The sequence below is a fragment of the Dermacentor silvarum genome, chromosome 8, assembly GCF_013339745.2.
Source record: "Dermacentor silvarum isolate Dsil-2018 chromosome 8, BIME_Dsil_1.4, whole genome shotgun sequence".
Classification (NCBI taxonomy): domain Eukaryota; kingdom Metazoa; phylum Arthropoda; class Arachnida; order Ixodida; family Ixodidae; genus Dermacentor; species Dermacentor silvarum.
In genome coordinates, this window is record NC_051161.1 from 129,384,556 (window position 1) to 129,407,161 (window position 22,606).

The 22,606-nt window shown below is 43.1% G+C and overlaps 2 protein-coding genes across 3 annotated transcripts in view; one reads left to right on the top strand and one right to left on the bottom strand.

Moving 5' to 3' along the window:
* The window catches only part of LOC119461702 (uncharacterized), a 249,408-nt gene that overhangs the window by 62,914 nt on the left and 163,888 nt on the right, over window positions 1-22,606 (top strand). The window lies entirely within an intron of this gene.
* Window positions 6,290-21,540, bottom strand: LOC119461703 (uncharacterized). Its single transcript, XM_037723069.2, has 5 exons — window positions 21,402-21,540; window positions 16,215-16,363; window positions 12,394-12,461; window positions 9,954-10,037; window positions 6,290-6,447 (listed from the first exon to the last, which is right to left on the bottom strand). The coding sequence occupies exons 1-5, from the start codon at window positions 21,513-21,515 to the stop codon at window positions 6,299-6,301; spliced, it is 564 nt and encodes a 187-aa protein (XP_037578997.1). The 5' UTR covers window positions 21,516-21,540; the 3' UTR covers window positions 6,290-6,298.

Genomic DNA, 22,606 nt, shown 5'->3' on the forward strand with positions numbered 1-22,606 from the left:
CTGAAAATACAGGTATTTTCAGAGCGCTTATTCGCATGCGAGCTGATTGTGGAGATACATGTCTGAAGAACCGTTTGGAAAGTTGCCCCAATAATGCCTCGTATTTAAGCCCAGATGCACAAAACCAAATTATAGAAATCTGTGGCGAAATTATCAAAGAAAGCCTAGTTGCATAAGCAGGCTGCTTCTCCGTACTTGCTGACGAAACGACGGACATCGCCGGAATCGAACAGCCTACTGTTTGTGCAAAGTACCTAAACATGGATGCCAACGACATCGAGGGAATGTTTTAGGTTTCAGCACCGGAATAGATGCCCATCTCTCATTGCGACTGCAGGTTCTATGTAAATGTGTACAAACTGTTCCAGATTCTTGTCACCCTTCCAGTGACCACTGCCAGCGCACATAGAATATTTTTTTACAAGAGTTTACTAAAAAACTACTTGCGCTCTGCAATGTCTGTGGAACGTATGGTTAGACTGGTGCTTCTATACACCCACAGAGACGTCGGCATCAACGTGTCGAAGTCATTGACCGCTTCGCTCAACTTCCCCGCCTAGAGAAGTTTGTCCTTTAGATAGCGAAGCAGCAAAAATCAATGCAAGTAAAAAGCTCTATTCCTTCAGGTACATAAGCTCGTAATTATGAAAACGTATGACTGTTTGTTAGCTTTTAAAACCGCAGAAATTTTACCCGTTTATTCTAGCAGTTAGCATCATGATCAAAATTATCATGCGAATACGAAAATTACGAGGACATCAATAACCAATTTTGACCGACCTTGCTCATTGAAAGCCCGGCCCACGATGCGTTTGCCAAAAATACACTCGGATATTGGGTAGTCACTTGCCGCATCATCTGTGGCTTTCGTTTGTCCTTTTCTTTCCCTTTTAGCTACCTGATTTTATTTCTTTTTTTGAAACGAAGCAAAACCCTCCTTTATTTTGGGTGCAGAATATTTGTTGCCGCTGTGCAGGCAGTTAAATTACACATTTTCGTACTGATTTCTGCATTATTCCTCTATTATTCTACCTGTATGGTGCTGTCGCGACCGCTGCATGGCCAGAGTACATATCACGATGTCTGCGATCATAGTTTTGTTCTTGCCTAGATCATCTGTCTTTCGGTGCGCAAAGTTTACTGTGCGCAAGTTTACGACCGCTAACAGCTGCTCTTGCGCAATCTATTGCAACGAGGGGCAGCCTCATTGAGGTTTTTTCCTGGCCGTTGCATATGTGCAAAAATGTAAACAAGCTTCTTGAATGACGAAGATTCATCAAAATATTTGTCCTCAACTTATTCATTAGATGGCCTTTACGTTCTTCATATCAGCTGTATACACTGCTTTCTCGGTTTCGAACACATATAGTTCTAATGTCCGTGTAATATTTTCTTTCCTTATTAAATAGACAAAAAAAAACGCGGCCGCATTGATATCAGTTATTTCTGCCAGAATTTTTAGGACATCCGAATATATTCTTTTATGAAAAAATACATATTTTACTTGACAGTGCGTAGCGTTCAATAATTCGTTTGCAGCATCTAATATACAATGGCATTGCCAATGCAGTTGTTATTCATGTATTTGATCCCTCGACAAATTCTATAAGGAGGAGGCCGCGCTGCAACCTCAGCCCCCCCCCCCCCCCGAACAAAATTTCTGGCTACGCCACTGATATATATATGTATACTTAGTAACGTCACCACACTTTCATATATAAAAGAGATATAAATCTAGCGACTCATTCAGTTCATTCTAAGACTGCCGTGGGTAGACCATGGAAATTAAATACGCCAGAACAGCGTGAATACAATTCTCGACCGTGTGTGGTGTTTGATACAGCTTCGCTGGACATTCACGTGCGCAGGGTGGGACGGCGGCCCTTTTTTTATTGTACAGAACCTTAAATGCATATCAAACATTTTTGCGGGTCCAACGTAGATGTAGGAATCTACGTGAGGAGAATCTTTAGTAAAGTGGCTTTAAATGCTCCAAAACTGAATACCATGTGTAAAGTTGTGTTTATTTTCATCGGGTACATCGTGTAATATCATGCCACGGTTTTGCTTGTGCACTGCACAAGTCACAACCTTAGTTTCATTTAGTGTTTAGGTTTACACATTATACCGTTCACAAGCTGTGCATGCTAAGGATACAGGCTAAGGCCTACACCTTGACCGGAAAACAATGTGTGGGTTATCTTATTTCTCTACCCTAATAGGTTGCTGCGTGAATCACTTGAATATTACCAATGCTATGGATAAACGATTTTCTATAGATTGTCTATTTTTAGACTTCAGGAAGGCATTCGATACTGTGTCCCACTCTTTGTTGATTGAGAAACTTCATACCTACGGTATTAATGCAGAAGTTATTGCATGAATTGCCGAATACTTAAGACTACGCAAATAATACGTAGTTTTAAATGGTTCTGAGTCATCAGGAGTAGACGTCACTTCTGGCCTCCCTCAGGGCTCAGTTCTGGGTCCACTTTTGTTTCTTTTATTCATCAATGATATCGGTGAAGGAATACTGTCGCATTTGAGACTATGCGCTGATGATTGCGTCTTGTATAGGCCTATTAGTTGTGAAGATGATTGCCGAATATTACAGTGCGATCTCAGCCGCATTGCTCAGTGGTGTTGTAAATGGAACATGAATTTGAATCTAGATAAGACGGTTATCATGTCATTAAGTAAGAAAAAAAACATGTTTGTTTCAGTATACCTTAGATAACATTGCATTGTCGCGGGTGTCCTTATATAAATACCTAGGAGTTTATTTTACCACTGATTTAAAATGGCATTGTCACGTTGATCATATAATAGCAAATGCAGGCAAGGCATTAGTGTTTATACGGCGCAACGCTAAAAACTTCAGTATGGCTACTAAACAGCTACTCTTCAAGACGTTCGTCAGGTCTGGCTTAGAATATACATGCGAGGTATGGTACCCACCGATGCTTCGTGACAAGGAACGCATTGAAAGAATACAAAATTTAGCTACAGGATTTTTTACTGGAAATTATAGTTTTGCTTTTAGCGCCACGCAAGCAAAGAATAATTTACAATGGGAATCTCTTGACAATCGCAGAAAAAAACTTCGTTTAAAGATTTTTCATAGTATCTTTCACTCAACAATTGGCATAGACGGGCAACGGTACATATTTGAACCTTATTATGCATCAGCTCGAGGTGACGACACTCATAAAGTACGAGAAATATTTTGCCACACAGAACTATTCAGGATGTCTTTTTTTCCTAGAACTATACGGGAGTGGAATAGGCTACCACAGTCAATAGTTGATGTAATATCCAATGATACATTTTATGCCTTGTTGAACTGATGCGACATTCCTTATGTTCCTTTTTTTTCTCTGCATGCGTATAGTGACTGTTATTCTTTGAACATTATGCTTACGTTATGTACCATATTGTATACTTGTAAGTCATGGAGCATGAATGCGCTTGATATGTATTTCCCCCCACTGTAATGCCTGTAAAGGTGCTGTGGGTATTGCATAATAAATAAATAAATAAATAAATAAATAAATAAATAAATAAATCCAGCATCACTTAGTCTGATATCACGCAGATGGCCAATCATCAGGCACTGACAGATGTAAAGTCTGTGTGGCCCTAAAGTAAAACACATTTCGCTATAGAAATAAATCGCGAAAATAAGTAAATAAATAAGTACTTAACTAACTAATATACAAGCAGACTGACATGGCACTATGCTAGAACACTAAAAAAATTCACCGACGATTACGATACTCCCCAATGAGAAATTTGAGAGCAGCTATATACGTATTTTCCTTTCGCGATATACTGAGGCAAATAATTTAAGACAGCCATGTAGCAGAGTCGGCAATCGTCGAAAATCTGATCTGCGGGTCAAGCACTTCGGCATTTATACATGATTCGTTGAAAGTTCCAGTGTAATCGCTGGTACCGCTTGGCTTCCAGAAAGTACTAGACAATTCCAGTCACGCATACAGTGAGATTAGAAATCAATCGCAAAGGATGTCAACCCAAACAAGCGCGAACGAGACCAAACCAAGCAAACCAAACAAGTGTGAGCGACAACTGAGGCAAGCAGACGATAGTATACGAAATGAGCGTTCTGGCTCAGGCCAGGCGCGATTACGCATCGAGTGGTCGGGCGGGTCCGCATTAAACCAGGTTCACGCTCGCACGTCACGGAAGGGGCTGCTCTCATTGGTCTCCGCTGTTCGCGGCTCGCGTCTTTCATCTTTCGCTGTTGTGGTCGTTTGCTCGGTTACGCCGCTGCCAGCGTTCGCCGCAGGAACGTGCAATTAGGAGCTACGCTCTTTTTAAAAAGTACTCGCTTTCTTTATTACCAAGCCTTAGACAGCAACCATGGCAGGAGCCGCATGAACCAATGGCATACACTGATAGTTGGTGTGGTCATTTGTAAGTTTTACGGAATTTTTGAAGATCGGCTCTTGCAGATCTAGCCCTTCAGCTGGATTATTCAGAGAGGCAGCCCTTAAAAAAATGCAGTCTTGCTGTAGAAATCTTAGACTCTGAGTCACCCGGGATACTGCATACGCGCAGAAATGTGACAGGCTTTCTGTCACCCCCTGTCACCTCCCAGGGGGCAATTCGTTCACACTTTCTGCAGAAAGTTTGCCCAGCTTGTGTAGCCGCAGAATGCAGCATGTCTGCAGAAAGTCTTTCGAGACTGTGGTCACAGAATGCAGCACATAAGCAGAGATTTGGGAGAATCTGTGTAGCCCACCTATCGGGAACTGGCATGCAGGCACGCATGTATAGAAATAACAGACGCAGTAGTATTCTTTGCACTCTTTATTTGTCTGTGATCGCATGCTTTGCAGTGAGGCGCCCGACGTGGAAAAATACTGTGGCGGCGCTGCGATAGAAGTTGATTGGGCCGCATCAAGGTCGCACCGTTGTAAACTGCTGGCGATACTACACGGCAGGGTCATTCGTACTTCTTCGCGCGCTGGTATATTCGTTCAGACCGCTCAAATGGTGTTCATAATTGCATATAAAATGCATTTATGCCTTAAAAATAAATTCCATTCAATAATTCTTAATTTATTTTTTAATGCCGTTTGGTGATCTTTTTCGGCCTCGGGCTGGATTCGGGCATGTTTCGAGCCGGGCTCGGGCCGGGCTGGGGCCTAAGGTAAAGGTGTCGCAGGCTGGGCCGGGAGGGTAATGTAGATTATTTCCGGGCACGAGCAGGGCCCGGGTCTCGCCATGAAACTTTTGATCGGGCCCGGGCCGGGCCCTGGCTGAAAAAATCGGCCCGTGCAGTGCTCTAGCCTGGTCGAAGGCAGAGTCCTTGTATTTCAACACAGCGCAACACAGCCAGCTAGCAGCAACCCGACAAACGATGACGATGAATATGAGAGTGAAGACAGATGAAGACGATGAACTGCACAGTTAGCGCTCACAATATTTGTAATTGCAGCCGCTTTAGGTAATGAGTTACTGTGTTTCAAACAACGAAGTATCAAGTAAAAAAAGCACGGAATTTCCGATGACAAAGGCTAGTGAGAAACTCTCACGGCCAACCTTAGTTCATTTCCCTTCATTATAACATCTTTCTTTCTAACACACTAAAATCCCACTCCGCGCACCTTCGATGTTAATTTGTGCTTAAGTGAGTTTTCACTATATTCGCGGACAACTTTCTGTGGCAATGAAAGGAAAGCTACGGAGCCAAAGCACGCCCAAGTGAGAGCGCTTCTGAAAAAGAGTCCCGCATTTTAATCCACGTTAGTTTAGGCTGGGGAAGAGAAAACACAAACACCTTATTAACAACAGTTAAATATGACAGAATGCACCGCCGAGTGTAAAAGTTTACTTATTTTGCAGCTTTTCCCTTCCTGTTTTGGGCTGCGTCGATTCAGCGTCTGCTACGAGCAACCAAAAGCACTGTCAAACGCTGCCGGACTACTTGGCGCGGTAACACATGTGCAGCAGCCACGCGCCCGTAGGTTTCCCTTCATTGCCACAGAAAGTTGTCCGCGAGTATAGCTTGTCTACTGCATCTTCATAATATATCTGCTACCTCTTGTCCGTGCTCGAGAATTAATCGGAAGTACTTACCATAGTATTTGCAATATAAGCTTCGACTGACACTTCATGCAAGAAAAAAAACAAGATAAATTTGAGCGTAATAAGATATCATCAATATTTCCTAGCAAAACTTTATTTGGTAAAGAACTTGGCCGCGGTTCATTGTGCTACCGTGACCATCATGCGGATATCAACTGCGGTTTTCCAAGTGTTTTTTGGGTGCCTAGTTGTCGTTCTCCTCTTCAAACTGGTCATCCTCGCAGAGATCGCTGTCGTGAAGGGGCACCATGACACCGCATATGTCGTGAAACTGCTCGAGACAGTACACAGGCACAAGGTCCTCCACTGCTTTCGACACCCATAGGGTGCACTCTACAGAGCAAGAGAAAAAATAAAAAAACGATGTTCTGAGAGCTTCTAAATCCATGAGATACAACGAAAGTACCTTGCTGGCACTTTGAATGGAAACATTTACCCGAATTTTATGAGTGCAGATTTTTAACGATACAGGCGATGCCGACCACACTTCGCCTACTGGTCATTGCGAGCCAGGCATCAAGTTGATTGACGGGCACAATAACTGGTGCGAGCTTGGAGGGTGGCAAACACAGGTGGAGTAGATTTGTACGAAAGTTCTCAGATGATCTTTCACATTTATTCCGACACCGTTCTAGGAATTCGGTCTTCTTGGCAACAGGGAAGGAAGAGGACACATTTCTGTGTCGTCTTCCTTGCGTTCTTTTAAAAAAGTGCCTGCGAATTGCCAAGAAAGGGGAGTAGATTTATTATGCGGGTACTTCGTACAACCATGCTTTCAGCTTGTGTATTTAGCATAATCTGTAGAATGGCCCACCAGCTTTAATACACCGTGCTTTAGAACAACTTAGACGAGAAAGAATTATTGTAACATAATAATTCGCCAATTTAAAACTATTCGTTATGTGGTATCTTCAATAATACGACCATCTTGAAGCCATAGCTTCAGCTGTTAACTTAGAAAAAATAGCATTTAGAAACACTGCTCTTTCACGTTATCACCTCGCCTCTTGCTTTGATTATATGGCGGGGCATAAAGATGCGCATGTGCTTTAAAATGGCTGACTCAATGAACGCGTATATATTAGTATATCAAGGGGGCTAACAAATATGGAAGGCTCTTAACACCGAATCTATAGATGACTGCTTAAGTGTGCCTCACTCGCTGTGGTTTCTAAGTAACACTTGACAGGCGAGGCTTGTGGGTCGTCATTCTGGTAACCGCCCGTTCTACGTTAAACTACAGAAATTAATTCCCATCCTCAGTATCACGTTCCAAGTGTCCGTGCTACATGCTCTATGTACATCGCGTTTTATATTGATACAACAGTGCAAAGAAACAGGCAGCGTTCGGGCTCTCTTTTTTGTGCTAAATTTTCAAACGTTCTTTTTTTTTCTTGAGATATATATAGCAGCTAATGCTTTAGAAAAATGCGCGTTGTAGCAGCAATTTGGATGCTTTTATTCATAACCCACAAAAGTCCTGGGGTTCTACTTTCTGAAACTACTATCCGATTATGAGGCGCGCCGCATTAGGGGACACCGGATAAAGTTTTAACACCTGGAGTTGCATCGCATTTACCTAAATCCGAGTACACGACCGTTTTTGCATTTCGCCCCCATCGAAATGTGGCCGCCGCGACCAAACGCTCAATTGAATGCTCAGCCACGCAACGTCGTGGCCACGGAACAACTGAGGGACATAGAGAAGCGCACACAAATTGAGACGTCCGAAATCCAGCCGCCATCCGAGTTCTTGGAACAGCGGTTGTTACTATCTCTAAATTATTTAGATACTCGACCGAGCCGGCGCCAAATCTGATAACATACAACGGACGTTTTCAAGAGCTTCAAATTTTAAAGCAAAATCATCCGTTTATGTGCTCAATTTGTGTAAATGTTACCTGTACCTGTTAGCAAGCACAACATGCTTAGGCAGGTCAGACTTTATGTATGTATGTATATGGTTTATTGACAAACAAACTTTGAACTTTGAATCAAAAATAACTCGAGTGCTTGATTACAAATATCTGAGTCAGTTCCATAGAGCAGCCCACGTACTCCCTTCAGGGCAGTGTTTTGGATGAATTCATCACTACTGCTCAATTCCCTTTTAAACTTGAACGAGTTTCGCCGGTCGCTGCAAGGGCAGCGGCCGGCGAAACTCGATCGCCAACCAGAACAGAAAAAAGACTCTCAATAGATTGTGCAAAGTAAAGTTTCCTCTTTCACACTACCTGAAATGTCCATGCGCATCGTCAATGACAAAGAAATATTTGCAAATGTAACACATTCAGTCCCTCTGTCTTTGTGTCTCTCCATGATTACTAAGTTATTATCGTACAAGAATGTGTCACGCTTCCGTGAAGGATATGGAAACCTTTCTCTTGGAAATGCTACGTGCCTTTTCGTGCGAGCTTGTCTGTTCGCTTTTTTTTAAACATTGCTTGGTAATGACCTCAACAAGTCGGCCCACAGAGCTGCGCGAGGAGTCGTTGACCGCGTAGCTACCGGGTGGCGCGACGCTGAGGTTATGGACAATCGGGACCCTCCCTCCTCATATAACGAACTTACGAAACATTTTTACATGGGACGGAGACGATATCCTCCGCCACATAGGAAACTAAACAGACCACAGGCGTTGACACTCAGGTTACTCCAAGTCGGGGCATACCCTAACCCCGCACTGTTACACAGAATATACCCAGACATACAATCGATCAATGCTTGCGAGCTATGCTCAGACCTAGCTGACTTGGAACATATGCTCTGGCGGTGCCCCGCGTTACACGACGGCGACGATGTCACGTCGACCAAATGGGAGGCTGCCCTAAGCAGCCCCGATCTTGAAGCACAGCTATGGGCTGTCCATCGGGCCCGCGACGCAGCAGAGAGGCTCGGCCTTTCTGTGCCGACGTGGGAGTGGCCCGCTACGTGCTGACGCGCGTTCCGAGGGACAGTAATAAAGTTTTATCATACCATACCATTGCTTGGTAATTATTCGTTTATCTTTGGGCTATAGGATTTCATGGCATGAGGTACTAATATTACAAATGATAGGAAATTGTTGATTTAAAATAGGGGGCTACACAAACCGAGGGTTATGATATATCCATACAGTATCATCCTTTTTTTTCAGCGCATCCCGGGTACTTGGCTTAGTAGATTAGGTAACATTGTCAGAACTAAGGACTTGTGGCCTGTTTTCTTGCTAACAGAAACGTATAATTTTTGATGAATAGCAAGCGACATCTTTCGTCCACTTCGAGGCTTTGACATGCGGTCTGCTTCAGGTAAGAAATCAGTCACGAAATTCCTAATTCTGATGAAAAGAATCGCAGTATTTACAATGTCCACGACGGTGGCAATTTCATAAAAAGAGATGACGTTCTATTCAAGTTTCGTTCTTTCATTATAATGTAAAGAACGTCCACAGGCATATATTACACGTACAAAAACTAACTTTAACATCACTTTTTTTTAAAGCATAATTGATTTTTCTTGCTATCGCACAACGGGGCAATCAGCCTAGATACACTGGTAAGCTTACAACCTCGTTCCCGTCGAAAGCACAAAGATGGCCGCTTTGGTGAGTCGAAAACGCACCTATTTCCTTAAATATTTATGGTTCGGTGTAGTGAAGAAGGGTTCATTGCTTGATTTCTCGGAAAGCAGAAACATTCGGCACTTAAGGGGCGTGAACGTCATTTGTGGAACGGTTCAAAATATATTTAAATGTTTTGCTCAATGTTAATGGTGAGTCCGTCAAATAGGTTTTGCTTAAACGACAAGAAATAATTTGACTGAGCGATGGATTGAGTGTTCTTTGGCTGAATTCTTACGGTCTCCGTAGTGTGGAACTTCAGTGATGGCGCAGTCTTTGTAGTCGCTCCAAGTTACGTATGCCACTTCCATTTCATCGGAATCTGCAAAAAAGGTAGTAATGCGAATTAAGTCTATGGGAAAATCAAAGCACAAACCTCTAGAAGCTGAGAAACAATACGGTGCCCACATTTTTTACAGAACTAGGGAAGTGATCAGCTGTGATGGAATATGGGAATGTCCCAGACTGGAGCCAATGTCTCGACACAGTAACTTGTTTTCGCTAGAGCAACAACTGCTTTACTTTCCAGTGTTTGTACGGGGTGTTTCACGTAACATAAACTAAGGATTTAAAAAATGTGTTTAACCGTAGATGAATGAAACCAACGACTTGGGGTTTGCCGTCATGTGGCGCACCTTAGAGTATATTCCGCTCAAATATGCAATTAGCGACGAGGGTCGCGATGTGGGCTTGTTGGTCTGTCATCGTGGAATGGTAATTACCTACATAAATTATTCCATTCTTTATATTCACTTTAGGGCCAAGTGCGTTTCGTTCCGTTGTAGAGGAGATTCAGAAACGACCAATCCAATTTTTTGTAGCAACGAAGATGCTGCGTGGTGATATTGTTTTTCGCCGATTATACAATGTCCACGAAATATGAAATAAAACCACCTGAATGCGCTCATGCGCAACCGTTTTGAAACAGTCTCAATGGTGCTTCGAGTGAAAGAACCACGCGCGTTGAACATGGCGGATTGAGCGGCCGCGGCTCCAGGCATCGGCTTCACAGTGCGTCACCACCTTCCATGGCGGCACGCGGAAAAGCCTTCTTCTTCTTCTTTATGGGGTTTTACGTGCCAAAACCAGTTATGATTATGAGGCACGCCGTAGTGGAGGGCTCCGGGTTAATTTTGAACACCTGGGGTTCTTTAACGTGCACTACAACGCAAGCATACGGGCGTTTTCGCATTTCACCTCCATCGAAATGCGGCCCCCGCGGCCGGGATTCGATCTGCGGAAAAGCCGGGTCGCTGTCTTTGATAAGCGGTTCTTCCCCTCAAAGCATGGTTCAGAGCACTGCAATACGATAGCTAATCAGCGCAGTCACGTGGTTTCGTGTTTCGCGGGCATTGTTTAAACACCGAAAAACAAAATCAGCACGCAGCATGTATACGTTGCCACAAGAAATTGTATCGGTTGTTGATGAACCCCCTCTACAACGCCACGAAACGCACTTTGCCGTCAAGCGAATATTAAAAATTTTCAATAATTGATTTCAGTTAGTTAAGTAATTAAGTGGAATATGAAAAATATTCTGAGGAGCGCCACATGACGGAAAACCATAAGTCGTTGGTTTCACTCAGCTGAGATTCACCACTTTTTCAAAAAAAATGTTTGGTTCAAGTTACGTGAAACAACCTGTATAACTAATACTATCCTACTCCCCATGGGTAGGAGAAAAACAGCGCGCTTTATGTATGCTTAGAGAAGTCAAAACATTTTAAAAAGAGAGATGTTTATTTCTGACAGCGAGGGAAATGATAATAAAGAGAGGGGTAGGAATGTGTTGGAGGCTTCTCCAAGAAGTATTGGTGCAAGATAAACACCGAAGAATTTTCATATATAGGCCGGCGTTACCCAACCAGAATGGTTTAGTTTTAGCCCAAAATTTGTAGGTAAAAAGAGAGGCTTTGGACAACTGGAAAGCAACCATTAGATAACATAAACACATGCCATGGTCGTTATAGACGTAGGTAAGTTTGCAATATAAAGGTAAAAGTTTTAATGAGCAGAAAAAAAACTAGAGATTGGCAGAACGCTGGACTGCAACAGCTGCAGCAGTATAATCTCATTACCTCGAGTAGTTAGGCGTTGTCTCCCCATTTTAAAGGCACAGGCATTAGAAGTAATTGTCACCAAACTTAAGGGCACCGTAGTCGCCGTGGATAAGTTTCATTGTGCAAGCGCCCCAAACGAAGGCAATCATGTTCAGCTAACGTAGAAGAGATAAGCTGCACTTGAAAAGTTTGATAACATAAGACGTCAGACATTTACACTTTCAGCTCCGGCCGTCTACAGCGGATTGACAGCGTTGAGAATATACACAGGCAGACACAGCCGCTACGAGAGCGATAACGTTGAAGGAAACGAAGAATAGAACGTGCCGGCTGAAGGTTTTCAGCTGTCAAGCGTTTAATGCTTACGCTAGCATCTTTACGCAGAGCTGATTAACACATTTTGCTGTAAAAAAAACGGAACATTTCTTTTATCAATTTACGCCATTTTTTATGTTACCGGAGGAAACATATCCAGAAGAGCTTATCGAATACACCCACAGATGTGTTCGTTGTGCGTTGGATGACAAATGCAAGCACTCTGGCCTCGTGGCGACACAGTCGAGCAAAAGTAGAGTTTGACAAGTACGATCAGGAAGTGATAATATTAAATTTATCTACCTGTGCCAACTGTGAAGTTCGTGGCGTCCGGCGTTGCACCAGTGGTGTGGTGAAACTCAACATGCTTCCTGAAAGGCAATATTCGGCAATGAGCACCCATCTTAAGCAACGTCCAATACAGTTCTCCTTTGTATAAACTTCATACGCACGAGCGTGACTGTGAACTGCACACGTCGTCACTTCAGATGCTTAAAACTACCACTACATTGTGCCCAGCGCGCTATTAGAAATCATGCTTTGCCTTCGGCACGTGCCTAGGTTCATCTTTTGAACAATGCCCCACATGATAAGGGATCTGAAGATGAGTCAAGCATGGGCGCTACAGCCCCCGTCTGTTGACTTTCAGGATGTGATTTCCTTTCAATGCGCTTTGGCGTAAAGTAAGAAAACTAGTACAAGGAGATATGCTCGCGTAAATAGCTGTTCCTATTTTAAAGAGAAACTTTTTTTTACGTCGGCTTTCATAGCATTGGTGCTGCTGCTGCTTCGGGTTCGTTGACTCTCTCATCTGATATATACAATACCTCACGAGATAAAGTAGACACCTAGCTATATTGTAATCTCATCGGTATGCTCAAAGGACACGGACCTCTTATATGTAATGGCGTCTACAATTATTATAAACCACCTTCATCCTTGTGAGATTGCTGCGCTGGCGTCCCATAATGTCTGTCGACCTGATTTAGTGTTTGCATTTCGGCAAAGCTTCTCAACATTGTAGTGCACACAGTAAAACCGTGCATCATGTCAGAGTTGTTACTTGTCCGGTGTCTTATATCATTATAAGACTGCGTTTGCAAAGAATGAAAACACAAGGAATATACGCTTGGCAATTAGTTGTATTGCACTTACTGACTTAACTAAACATTATGGTTCAAACGTATTCTAAAGTGTACATTAGTTCTTCAATATTTTTTGCTCTTATACCGTAAATTGGTTCTCTGAAACTTCACTTCTGTTAATGCTTTCTATCTCCCAGGCAGTGTGCTATAATGAGGCTCTGGCTGCAGTCTCTCCTCCTACTTGGTCTTCCCTCTGACGTTATCTGAGAAGTATTTCTCCTAATTATTAAATATTATCTGAAAATTAGCTTCAGCTTGACATCCGAGTAAACTCACATTTCCACATTTAAACAAATGTAAAACACAGTAATTGTGTCATTGGGCAACGGCTGATCAGAATTTAATGTGGTTTCTTCCATTTCATAGTACTAGACCAATTGAATAGACAGCAGAAAGCAGATTTTATAATGGGCCGCAAATGTTTTTCAATAATTGGCTAACTTCTATGAGTTTAAAATCTTAAGCACAAACTTTACAAATTAAGAACTCCGTGCCGAGAACAGATATCGCAATAATAGAGGTTAGGTAATAGATATATCATATGTAATGCTGTGTTGCAGTGTTGAAAAGATGATGCTAGAGATTTTTTTCGCAATATTCAAGAATTTGTGATAAATATAGATTTCACTAATCTCAAATCTGCTGCTTTCCGTCGGTATATTGGTTATTTCTCCTTAAAATTGAGCAAACTTTAAAAAAATTGAGGCAAGGGTGGCAAGTACAACGATTTCTCGGATTCCACTTGTTGAGGTAGAATCTTCTCAGGAGACGTCTTTTGATAACAACGCGTTTTCAAGCAACTTCACGCGAATTTTAGGCGTTCGTCCTTCATTTACACTTATTTATTGCGACAGCCATTATATGGACACTCCAAGCGCATTTCTACCGGCGGCTTTGTAGTCGCCGTGAGGTTTCGTATAAAGTCCAACACCGATAAAATCGCCGCCGCGTGCCGTACGCTGTGTGTGCGAGTGAAAGCGTACGAGGGCGAGCCGGCAATCGCGGCTCAATGTAGCGCACGCACGCGAGGGAGGAAGGCAGGCCGGAAGCGCGCGGTCTTTCGCGCGCGAGGCATGAGGGCGAGGCGACGTAGAGGGAAAGGGATGGGGGGTGCGTTCTGCACCGTCGGCTGCTGCTCACAGCGCGGCCGCGCGGGCACCGTATCGTGAAAGCTTGGTATGCGCTGTGCTTTCGACGTTTAGTTCGCGTTGAAGCGAAACGAAAGGCAGCGCGAAGGTCAATGTGTCCGCTGCTGTCTGGCACGCTTTTCCACTCCGGCGGTTTCACAGCGAGTGTCATCGAGCGAGATGTTTTCATGTTTACCTGCGCGCGCGTGGCACCGCGCTTGTCAATTTAGTTAGTAAGCGAATGTTTACAACTTTATACGGTACATCAAACTGCTATCCTTGCTTCGTATAGCTCTATACTAATTTGCTATCGCAATCAATGATTCGCCTTTCGGGCGAAACTGCGACTTTTTTAGTTGCTTTCTTTGGGACAGAAAAACCAATGTGCAGGGAGGCCGCTCAAATTCGTATCACAAGAATTTAGCTCACCACATTGTGCGCGATTTATTTTAACTGCGCCGCACACCACTGTAATACACTCTACGAGCGTAAAATTCTCTGCTGTGTTTACAATGATGCCGGAATAAAGTTCCAACAAAAATAAATAAGCAAGAAAATGTTCTCAACCCAATAACTTGAAATCAATATTTCCTCATCTTGACCCTACGAGTGATCTAGCGCTAAAAATCAGCGTGTGTGAAAGAACAGTTTGGCCAAACTGTTCTTTCACACACGCTTACGGGGCAAGCATGTGTCAAAATAGAAAACGGGGCAAATTAATTTCCTTTCTAGCTCCTTCTCTCGTGTTAGCGCTTGGTTACAGCGTTACTGTGTGTAATATTATTGTTTGTCTTCTGTATCCGTTGGTGAGAGAAAATAACTAGTGCTGATAGAAAGGATACAGGTAAATGATACCTATACCACAAAACACAAGCTACGACAGATGAGACGTAAGATATTGAGAAAAGAATGTTTGTGTTAATCGCACTTACATTAATTTGAACCATTCTTTGCCTACTACCAAGTACTTCATGCTAGTAATGTTTCGGTTCTGCCTCATTAGCCGCATTAAAAAAAATAAAATATAATGTGGCTGCTGTTGGGCTTTTAACTGAAGCCACCACTGCCACGGCCAGATGTTCACCCATAACGCCACAGACGTTGGCATAGAAAGCATGACTGAACCTTGGTACACTCGATCGTTGTTCCAGTAAGCGTCTGGAAAAGATTGGCGGGCGCCTCCTCATGTATTCACAATTTTCACATCAACGAAGCGAGAGGTCAGTGCTCCTGAAAAGGAGGCTAAGTCATTGTCGTTGTTGTCACCTTTAAGTCATCAACCGCCATCGCCTTTTTCGACATGCCGTCATTGTCGTCAGCATGCCATCGTCGTTGCCACCGTGCTTCTGGCGTCGTCGTGCAGCAATCGTCACACACAAGCTTCCGTCATACACATAAGTGCTCACCTTTCACGGCTTTGTGTCACCTCGTAATAGTTCGCGCAACACTGAAAGAGGCTAGACATCCAAATTTCGAGAAAATACTACGCGTGGGATTCATTCTCAGAAATGCGTAGGAACCGAAATTTCGGTTTAATGTTAGTCGTTCAAGATGGCGAAACTGAAGCTGCAACGTCCGTGTTTCTTTTTTCTTTTTTTTTTTGCTGCTACTTATTGGAGAACATAGGAAGTAGCGCATTTTGTCAACTCACTGCGCAGCACTCACATGATCAGAGTATTTCTGTTAGGCTAGTACATTGTCTACGTATAACATGGTTTCTGAAGCATCTCTATAGCAAGGGTAAGTCTAACGAAATTTGCACAGGCATTATTGTGTGAGCTATGGTGCCTTTGCAACGTTGAAGAGGTATACCACACTTTTTTTTTGAAACCTGGTATTACGAAAGGCTTACCTCTTGCCAGGGCCATCACTTAGTGACCACACGTAGGTTACTGTCTTCGCCTCGGGGTCAAAGTCCTTGCGCTTCGTCGTCAGGCATTCAAAGATGGTATCATTGTCAGAGTCGGAAATGCCGACAGCGTAAGGGAACGCTGCGAAGACCTAGGTGTAAAGAAGAGAGAGGTCAGGCATCTTGCCGGCTTATGAATGTTGTTTGTGTGTTTACAAATGAATAGCAAGCTCTACGCGTACGTTCACCTTCTGCCATTCAAGATGACAGCTTCCTACATGTACGCCACGCTTGTTGTACCTGTACATCTGTGTGCATGTCACACTTACTCCTTGTAACTGTCTGTGCAAGGATGACAGTACTCATAAAATTTTTTCATAATAATTTTTATGATGTGCACAGAAACCCGTACGTCTCCGTATTCCCCGAGAGTCGTGGATAATAAAATAATTTCGGCTCCGCCAGCGCGTGACAAAAGTGACCGAGCTCAGTTTGACTGTCGTTTGAATAATGCTGAGTAGTGCAGCGACATATTTGGCACTGTTTTCTTAATTAAGGTGTCATAACCGTCAGCCGCATTAAGTAGTATTTTTTTTGTAAATTTATTTTGTGCTTTTGTTCTTCCAGGCAATCTTTTCTTTTTTTTCTTTTTTCGGGGTCCTCAAAGTATTATATCAAAGAACTGAAGAAAATATTATTGTGTAACAAGTAAGAATTCCAACCAAGTTAGAGGTTTCCTCGAATGCTGTACAACTTTCCCATTGAAAGTTTTGCTCAAAGGTTATGATTTGTTAAATGGTAAATATTCTTAAATAATTATGTGAATAAGACAAAAGCATATAGTTTCTTCCTTCATATAATAGACCATGACTTTCATATGGTGGCGTCCATCAATAGTGTTTCGGAACATTTTAAAACCTTCACTAAAGTTAGCTGTGACACCCTGTATATTCATACAATAGTCTCAGAATGTATATTCAGACATGCGAGGGCTTTGCGGTGGGTCCACCAGTTGGCGCAGCGAGATAGAGGAGCCGGGCTGAACTACACGCCTCATTCGAAATGCCTTACGAATGTGGCAATACAGTGTGTGACTAAACTGCCTAAATGCTAATCGCATTAATGCCGACAATCATGCTGAGATTGTTTATGTCGGAAGGTTGTTTTACTTTAACGTGAGAAATGCGAGAGCTATACGTCAGGCATGGTAACAGTCATAGTGTGTGCTCTATAAGTGGTGGACCATTTATAACCAATTAACCAGTAAATCAATTAGAGAAAGCTATATTGATAGGTTGAACTCATAAACCAAGCGAGGCACTTGTGTCAGGGGAGGCAGCAAATCATTTTCTCGTGCAAGTGTATTTATTACCATTACCACCCCTGTAGCAGCATTTTTCCGGTAGGACCCTTTTTTTTTGCGAGACCGTCCATCAGTGCCTGTTAAATGATGGCGTCAGGCAAAGAAAAAGAAACATATATCGCAAAGGAGTCCGACTTATTTAAATTTGTGCATAGTATATAATTCGTCTGTTTTTGATGTGCAAATTTAAATTTGTGGCTAATATGATTCATCCAGCTGTTTTTGACGTGAACCATTTTTCAGTTCAGTCAGCATAAGATTAGGTTCCTAAACCGCATGTAAGAAAATATGTTACAATATTGGCTGTATTGGAGATCGCAGGGAGAGGCCTTCGTCCTGCTGTGGACATAAATATAGGCTGATGATGGTGATGATTATGAAAGGTACGTCGGACGTCTCCCTCCAACTTCTACAGGTACGTTAGACGGATCCGACAATGTCTTCATGGGAGTTATGCGACGTTTCTCGTTGATCTTGCAATGTTACCCGTTCGGATACGTCGGGCACGTCAAGAACGTGACTATCATACTTGTCTGAAGCGCGAGGGATTCAGACGCTGAACATTTATTGTTGCGTCTCACAATTCTCCACGTATGCATCATTTCTTACTGATGCGCCAAGTAAAGCATCATCAATAAGAACAGACTTGATTATATGCCAGACATGAATTCGTTCAGCGCATCGTGGGCAGTCATGACATGACCCCCGCGCAAGCGTATGAAAGAGCCCTAGTTGAAGGGAGATTATGAATTATAACACTGACATTACGGATGACGCGTAACGTAAATACACTGTCTTATCAGTCGCGGATGTGATGTGTGGTGCAAAAAAAAGAAAAACAGAGACACCTGGGTTTCCATTTAACAAGTGTATTGTACATTCCTTTCGTGTTGACACGGACGCCACCCCTGTATTGAGGTACTGGTTTCACCGTGTTACATTTGCGTGATCTGCTTGCATTTGCACTGAGGTTGCCTCATTAGCGTTACATCTGCGCAAGCATTTCTTTCATTTGCGTCATTTCAAGTCCACATTTGTCTCATTACCATTACGTTTGCTTAAATTAGCATTTATTTCCGCAAACATCGAACAAAGCTCCATATATCACCGATTTCCACATATGTTGCATGGGATGCGCCGATTGTTTCTGTCTGCAGTACCTCAACGTGGTGATAAATCTTTAAGAGCAGAAATGATCTGCCTTAAGGGGTCCCAACTAAGGAACACCACACAGAGAGCACATTACGATGTTATACGTCATGAATGTACAAAGGCACGACACAAATCTTTTAGGAGCGAAGCTCCTTATAGCGGCACCCGTTCCGTCCCCGTCGTAGTAGTAGTAGTGTGTAACCAGTCTGAGAAAAATGAGAAAAAAAATTCCGAAGTTGTGTCCGTAGCGCGGAATCGAACCAGGGACCCCTCGCTTCCGAGCGCGCGGCGTTAGCCCACTACGCCACGAAGCGCACATAGACACACGCACCACGATGGCAATAAATACCCAACAATAACGAAAGGCCGCGTTTCTAGCGCGTTTCAAACGCGTTTGTGCTAGCGCGTTACGGCCCGTGTAAGAAGCTGGTGTAAGACGCTGTGGCCTCTCCGCCTTACCTTCAACGCGTTTCGAACGCGCTGCCCAAGGCGGTGGCAAGTCAAGTTCAAGTAGAGGAGCGTTTATGAATACGGGGGGTATACTCTCTCAGCAGTCATGTGATGGCGTCGGCAAACGCGGTGCACGTTCCGGCATGTGTAAATGGCTGCGTAAGACGCTGTGGCCGCTCCCCCTTACTAGAGAGTATTGCACGTTTCTAACGCGTTTGTGCTAGCGTCCCCTTAAGCGGGAGATCCGATGATTCCCTCCGGAGCTTCGCCCACTCATCATCATTCACCCCGTGGATATGCTGTGATTTTTTTCTAAATGGGGTAAACTTGAGCAATATAGGCATCAATGAATAGTTGGTTGCCGGAAAACAACATTAATTAGCTTTTGGTAGTCATTTTCCACATCATAATTACGCGTCCTGCAAGTCATTCATGAAAAACAAGTTGGCTCGTGAAAAATAAGGGCAGATACCGTAGTTGTGCATTACAGTAGTATTCGGTTTCACTCTTTGGAGAGGCCTGAAGAATGCTTCTATCTGTGTAGTTTGCTATAAGTCGCTTCCACATTAGCTATTGCATCGCCTTTGTGCGTCTCCTAAAACAGACATTTTACGTATTATTAGCTCCAGACCATTGTGCTTTTCAAGTACAAACCTTTTCGGAGAGCTATCGATTTTATCTTCTATGTTACTGCGATATCATAAGATCTGCATTACGACAAACAACATTGTCCAAACTAACCGACAATTTTGGCATCAGAGTTTGCTGTTGGAGTTGCTTATATCTGAGCGTTACTCACAACAAAACTATGATCAAGGCTGTTGTTACCGTCAGTAGAGTTGATTTCTCTTCTCGCAAAAAAGTTACTATTACTCTTTCTATAACAATTCCGCATTTCCTTTTTCCCCAACCGTAATATTCGGCGAGCTTCAAACTGCAATTTAAACCTATCAAATGTAGCAAAGTTTCCCGTGCACGGTCAATTCAGTTTGCCGGCGGGAAGGTTTGGAATGAGCTATTTATAGAAGTAAATGTAGCTGGAGATTTGAAAATCTGTTCCTAATTATAATACTTCACTAACCAAATAGAATGGTAAAATTTCTCGTTACTGCCGGGTATGTTAAGCTTTTTCTCATTTTTTACTTCATTTTAACGCTGTGAATTGTTTTGTGTTTTCAGAGTACTGTACGATATAATGCGACAAGCATCAACTCCTGGCGCTTGGAACTTGTTCTCGTGTCATTTATGTAGTACATCATACCTACATGTCAAGACTAGTTGGATTTGAATATTGAATTAAAGTAATTCGCCCGTCATTCTCGCTTCACGGGGCTCCTTTGCGCATAACACGTATGCATAGTCGATACTGAACCGGCTACAAGCTTTTAGTCTTTCGGTTCAGGTAACGCTTAATGCATTTCTTTTGGACTCCTAAATAAAGTGTGACTACTATTCTACTACTTAAAGATGGGAAGCATGATAGCCAGTATAATAAAGTGTGCACGGACCGCGTCAGTCCGTTTCTTCTCTAACAGACTTTTTTTTTAATTCTGAAATTTTACGTGTCAGAAAAGCGATCTGATTATGAGGCACGCCGTAGTGGGGACTCCGGATTAATTTTGACCACCTGGAAATTTTTAAGGTGTCCCCAATGAACGGGACACAGGCGTATTTGCATTTTGCCCCCGTCGAAATGTGGCCGCCGCGGCCGGGATTTGTTATCGCGACCTCTTGCTTAGCAGCGCCACACCATAGCCGCTAAGCCACCCTGACGGGTACCTAACGATATGTCTGGTGGAATTTAGGTAGTGAGAGTAACTTTATTTTAGCTGTAGCGAGAATATTTCTTAGTAGATCACCATGCAAGCATGGTTTCATCTGTAGCTGCTCACATCCTCTAACAATTGAAAATATTCCCCTGTATTCGAAGCGAGTTTGAAACATTATCCGCGTCTCAACATCCGTTTTTCCTGCTTCTGTGTTTACATCATCCGTATGGATGTACTCTCTGCGAGAAATATAAATCAACTCAACTCACGGAAATAATAGCCTTGATCACATTTTCGTGTCGAGTAACTTTCAGATATACGTAACTCCAACAGTAAACTCTGATACAAAAATATTCGGTTAGCTTATAGTGCGCCAGCGTTGTCAAAAACGGTAAGCATTCCTATAACTCCGCTCAGAAGAGCAAATTGTACTCTTTGTGAACCATTGATCCTTACCTTGAAAGCGTCCGGTGCGTCGCGTTGCAATACATTGGGTCCTTTGCCAGCGTCTGATCTGGATAGCAGCACGATGGCCACAGCAGCCGAAAACACAATCAGATAATGCTTCATTCTTTTAGCTGATTATGTCCACGGCGCCTTGATGCGGGTCTTATATACCATCTCTTGTTTAATTTGTGTTACCTAATAACTTCCTAGTGGCACGAGAATGGACGTTGCCATTACATTTGTCACTGAGAAATTGCGTTTGAAATTAATTGGCTTGTCACTCTCGCGTCATGGTAAATGTTCTTGCTAGCCCGTCATTCTTGTGTCCGCTGCGCACGTTTCACACGTCTGTCTCCTAGAGTGACGCAGCTGATCATTCATTTGGCAGCCTTGGAGCAAACAAATTCTGAATGAAATGATGTTTTCGGCAAACAAAGATGAAATTAGGTTTTCGGCAACTACTGCCACGTTTGCGAAAAACACTCTAGCTGTACAGTACGTGGTATGTTCACCCATATGGGGCTGCCATGCGTGACAGGTCACCTCGACATTTCTGCAAAAAGAGCAACATCACTCCAATCTCGGGTCACGGTTTTCTTTCATACTTTAATGTTCACGTGTGTGATACCCCAAAGAATTTCCAGTTAAGATGACCAGTGCGTCGCTGATGGAAAATTCTCAGACCTTCAGAAGCCCACACTGAGAATTGGGGAAAGATAACCGAAGCTGGCCAGTAGGGGCAAAATGAATTTTTCAGCCACAGGTTCTTGCGAATAACAACACGCAAGATTCCCCAAATGAAAGTATTCCTCCCTGACAGTGGCTTAGATAATGAAAGGACCCCAAGGATCGCCTTTAGCCAGAAAGTAACAGGACATGCACATATTCATCTTGAATTCGCACGATTTTAAATCTATGGTTTCATACCCGTAGCTCAAAATTCTGAAGTCTTTTGACGGGAAGTGCACGTGAAGAACTCAGGGTGACCACGCGCGTACGGTTAAGCTGCTCGCTAATTATCGATGCTGACTCTCAGGGTTCACATATTATAGCAGCCCCAGCGGCAATTCTTTCCGAACAATATCAGAAGATGGCATATGAAACAAAAATTTGAAATGGCCCAATTGTCATATCAGTGGCGGACACCAGTATTAATGTGATAAATTGCCCATATAGTTAGCAAAACGTTACTAAATAACTTGGCTTCATAGCTT

Excerpts from the sequence above, each read along its gene's own strand:
- LOC119461703 (XM_037723069.2), bottom strand. The coding sequence starts at position 21,515 with ATGAAGCATTATCTGATTGTGTTTTCGGCTGCTGTGGCCATCGTGCTG. Across the intron at positions 12,462-16,214 it reads AGTGATGGCCCTGGCAAGAG|GAAGCATGTTGAGTTTCACC; the intron begins GTAAGCCTTTCG and ends ATTGCCTTTCAG. Across the intron at positions 6,448-9,953 it reads AGTTCCACACTACGGAGACC|AGTGCACCCTATGGGTGTCG; the intron begins GTAAGAATTCAG and ends CTTGCTCTGTAG.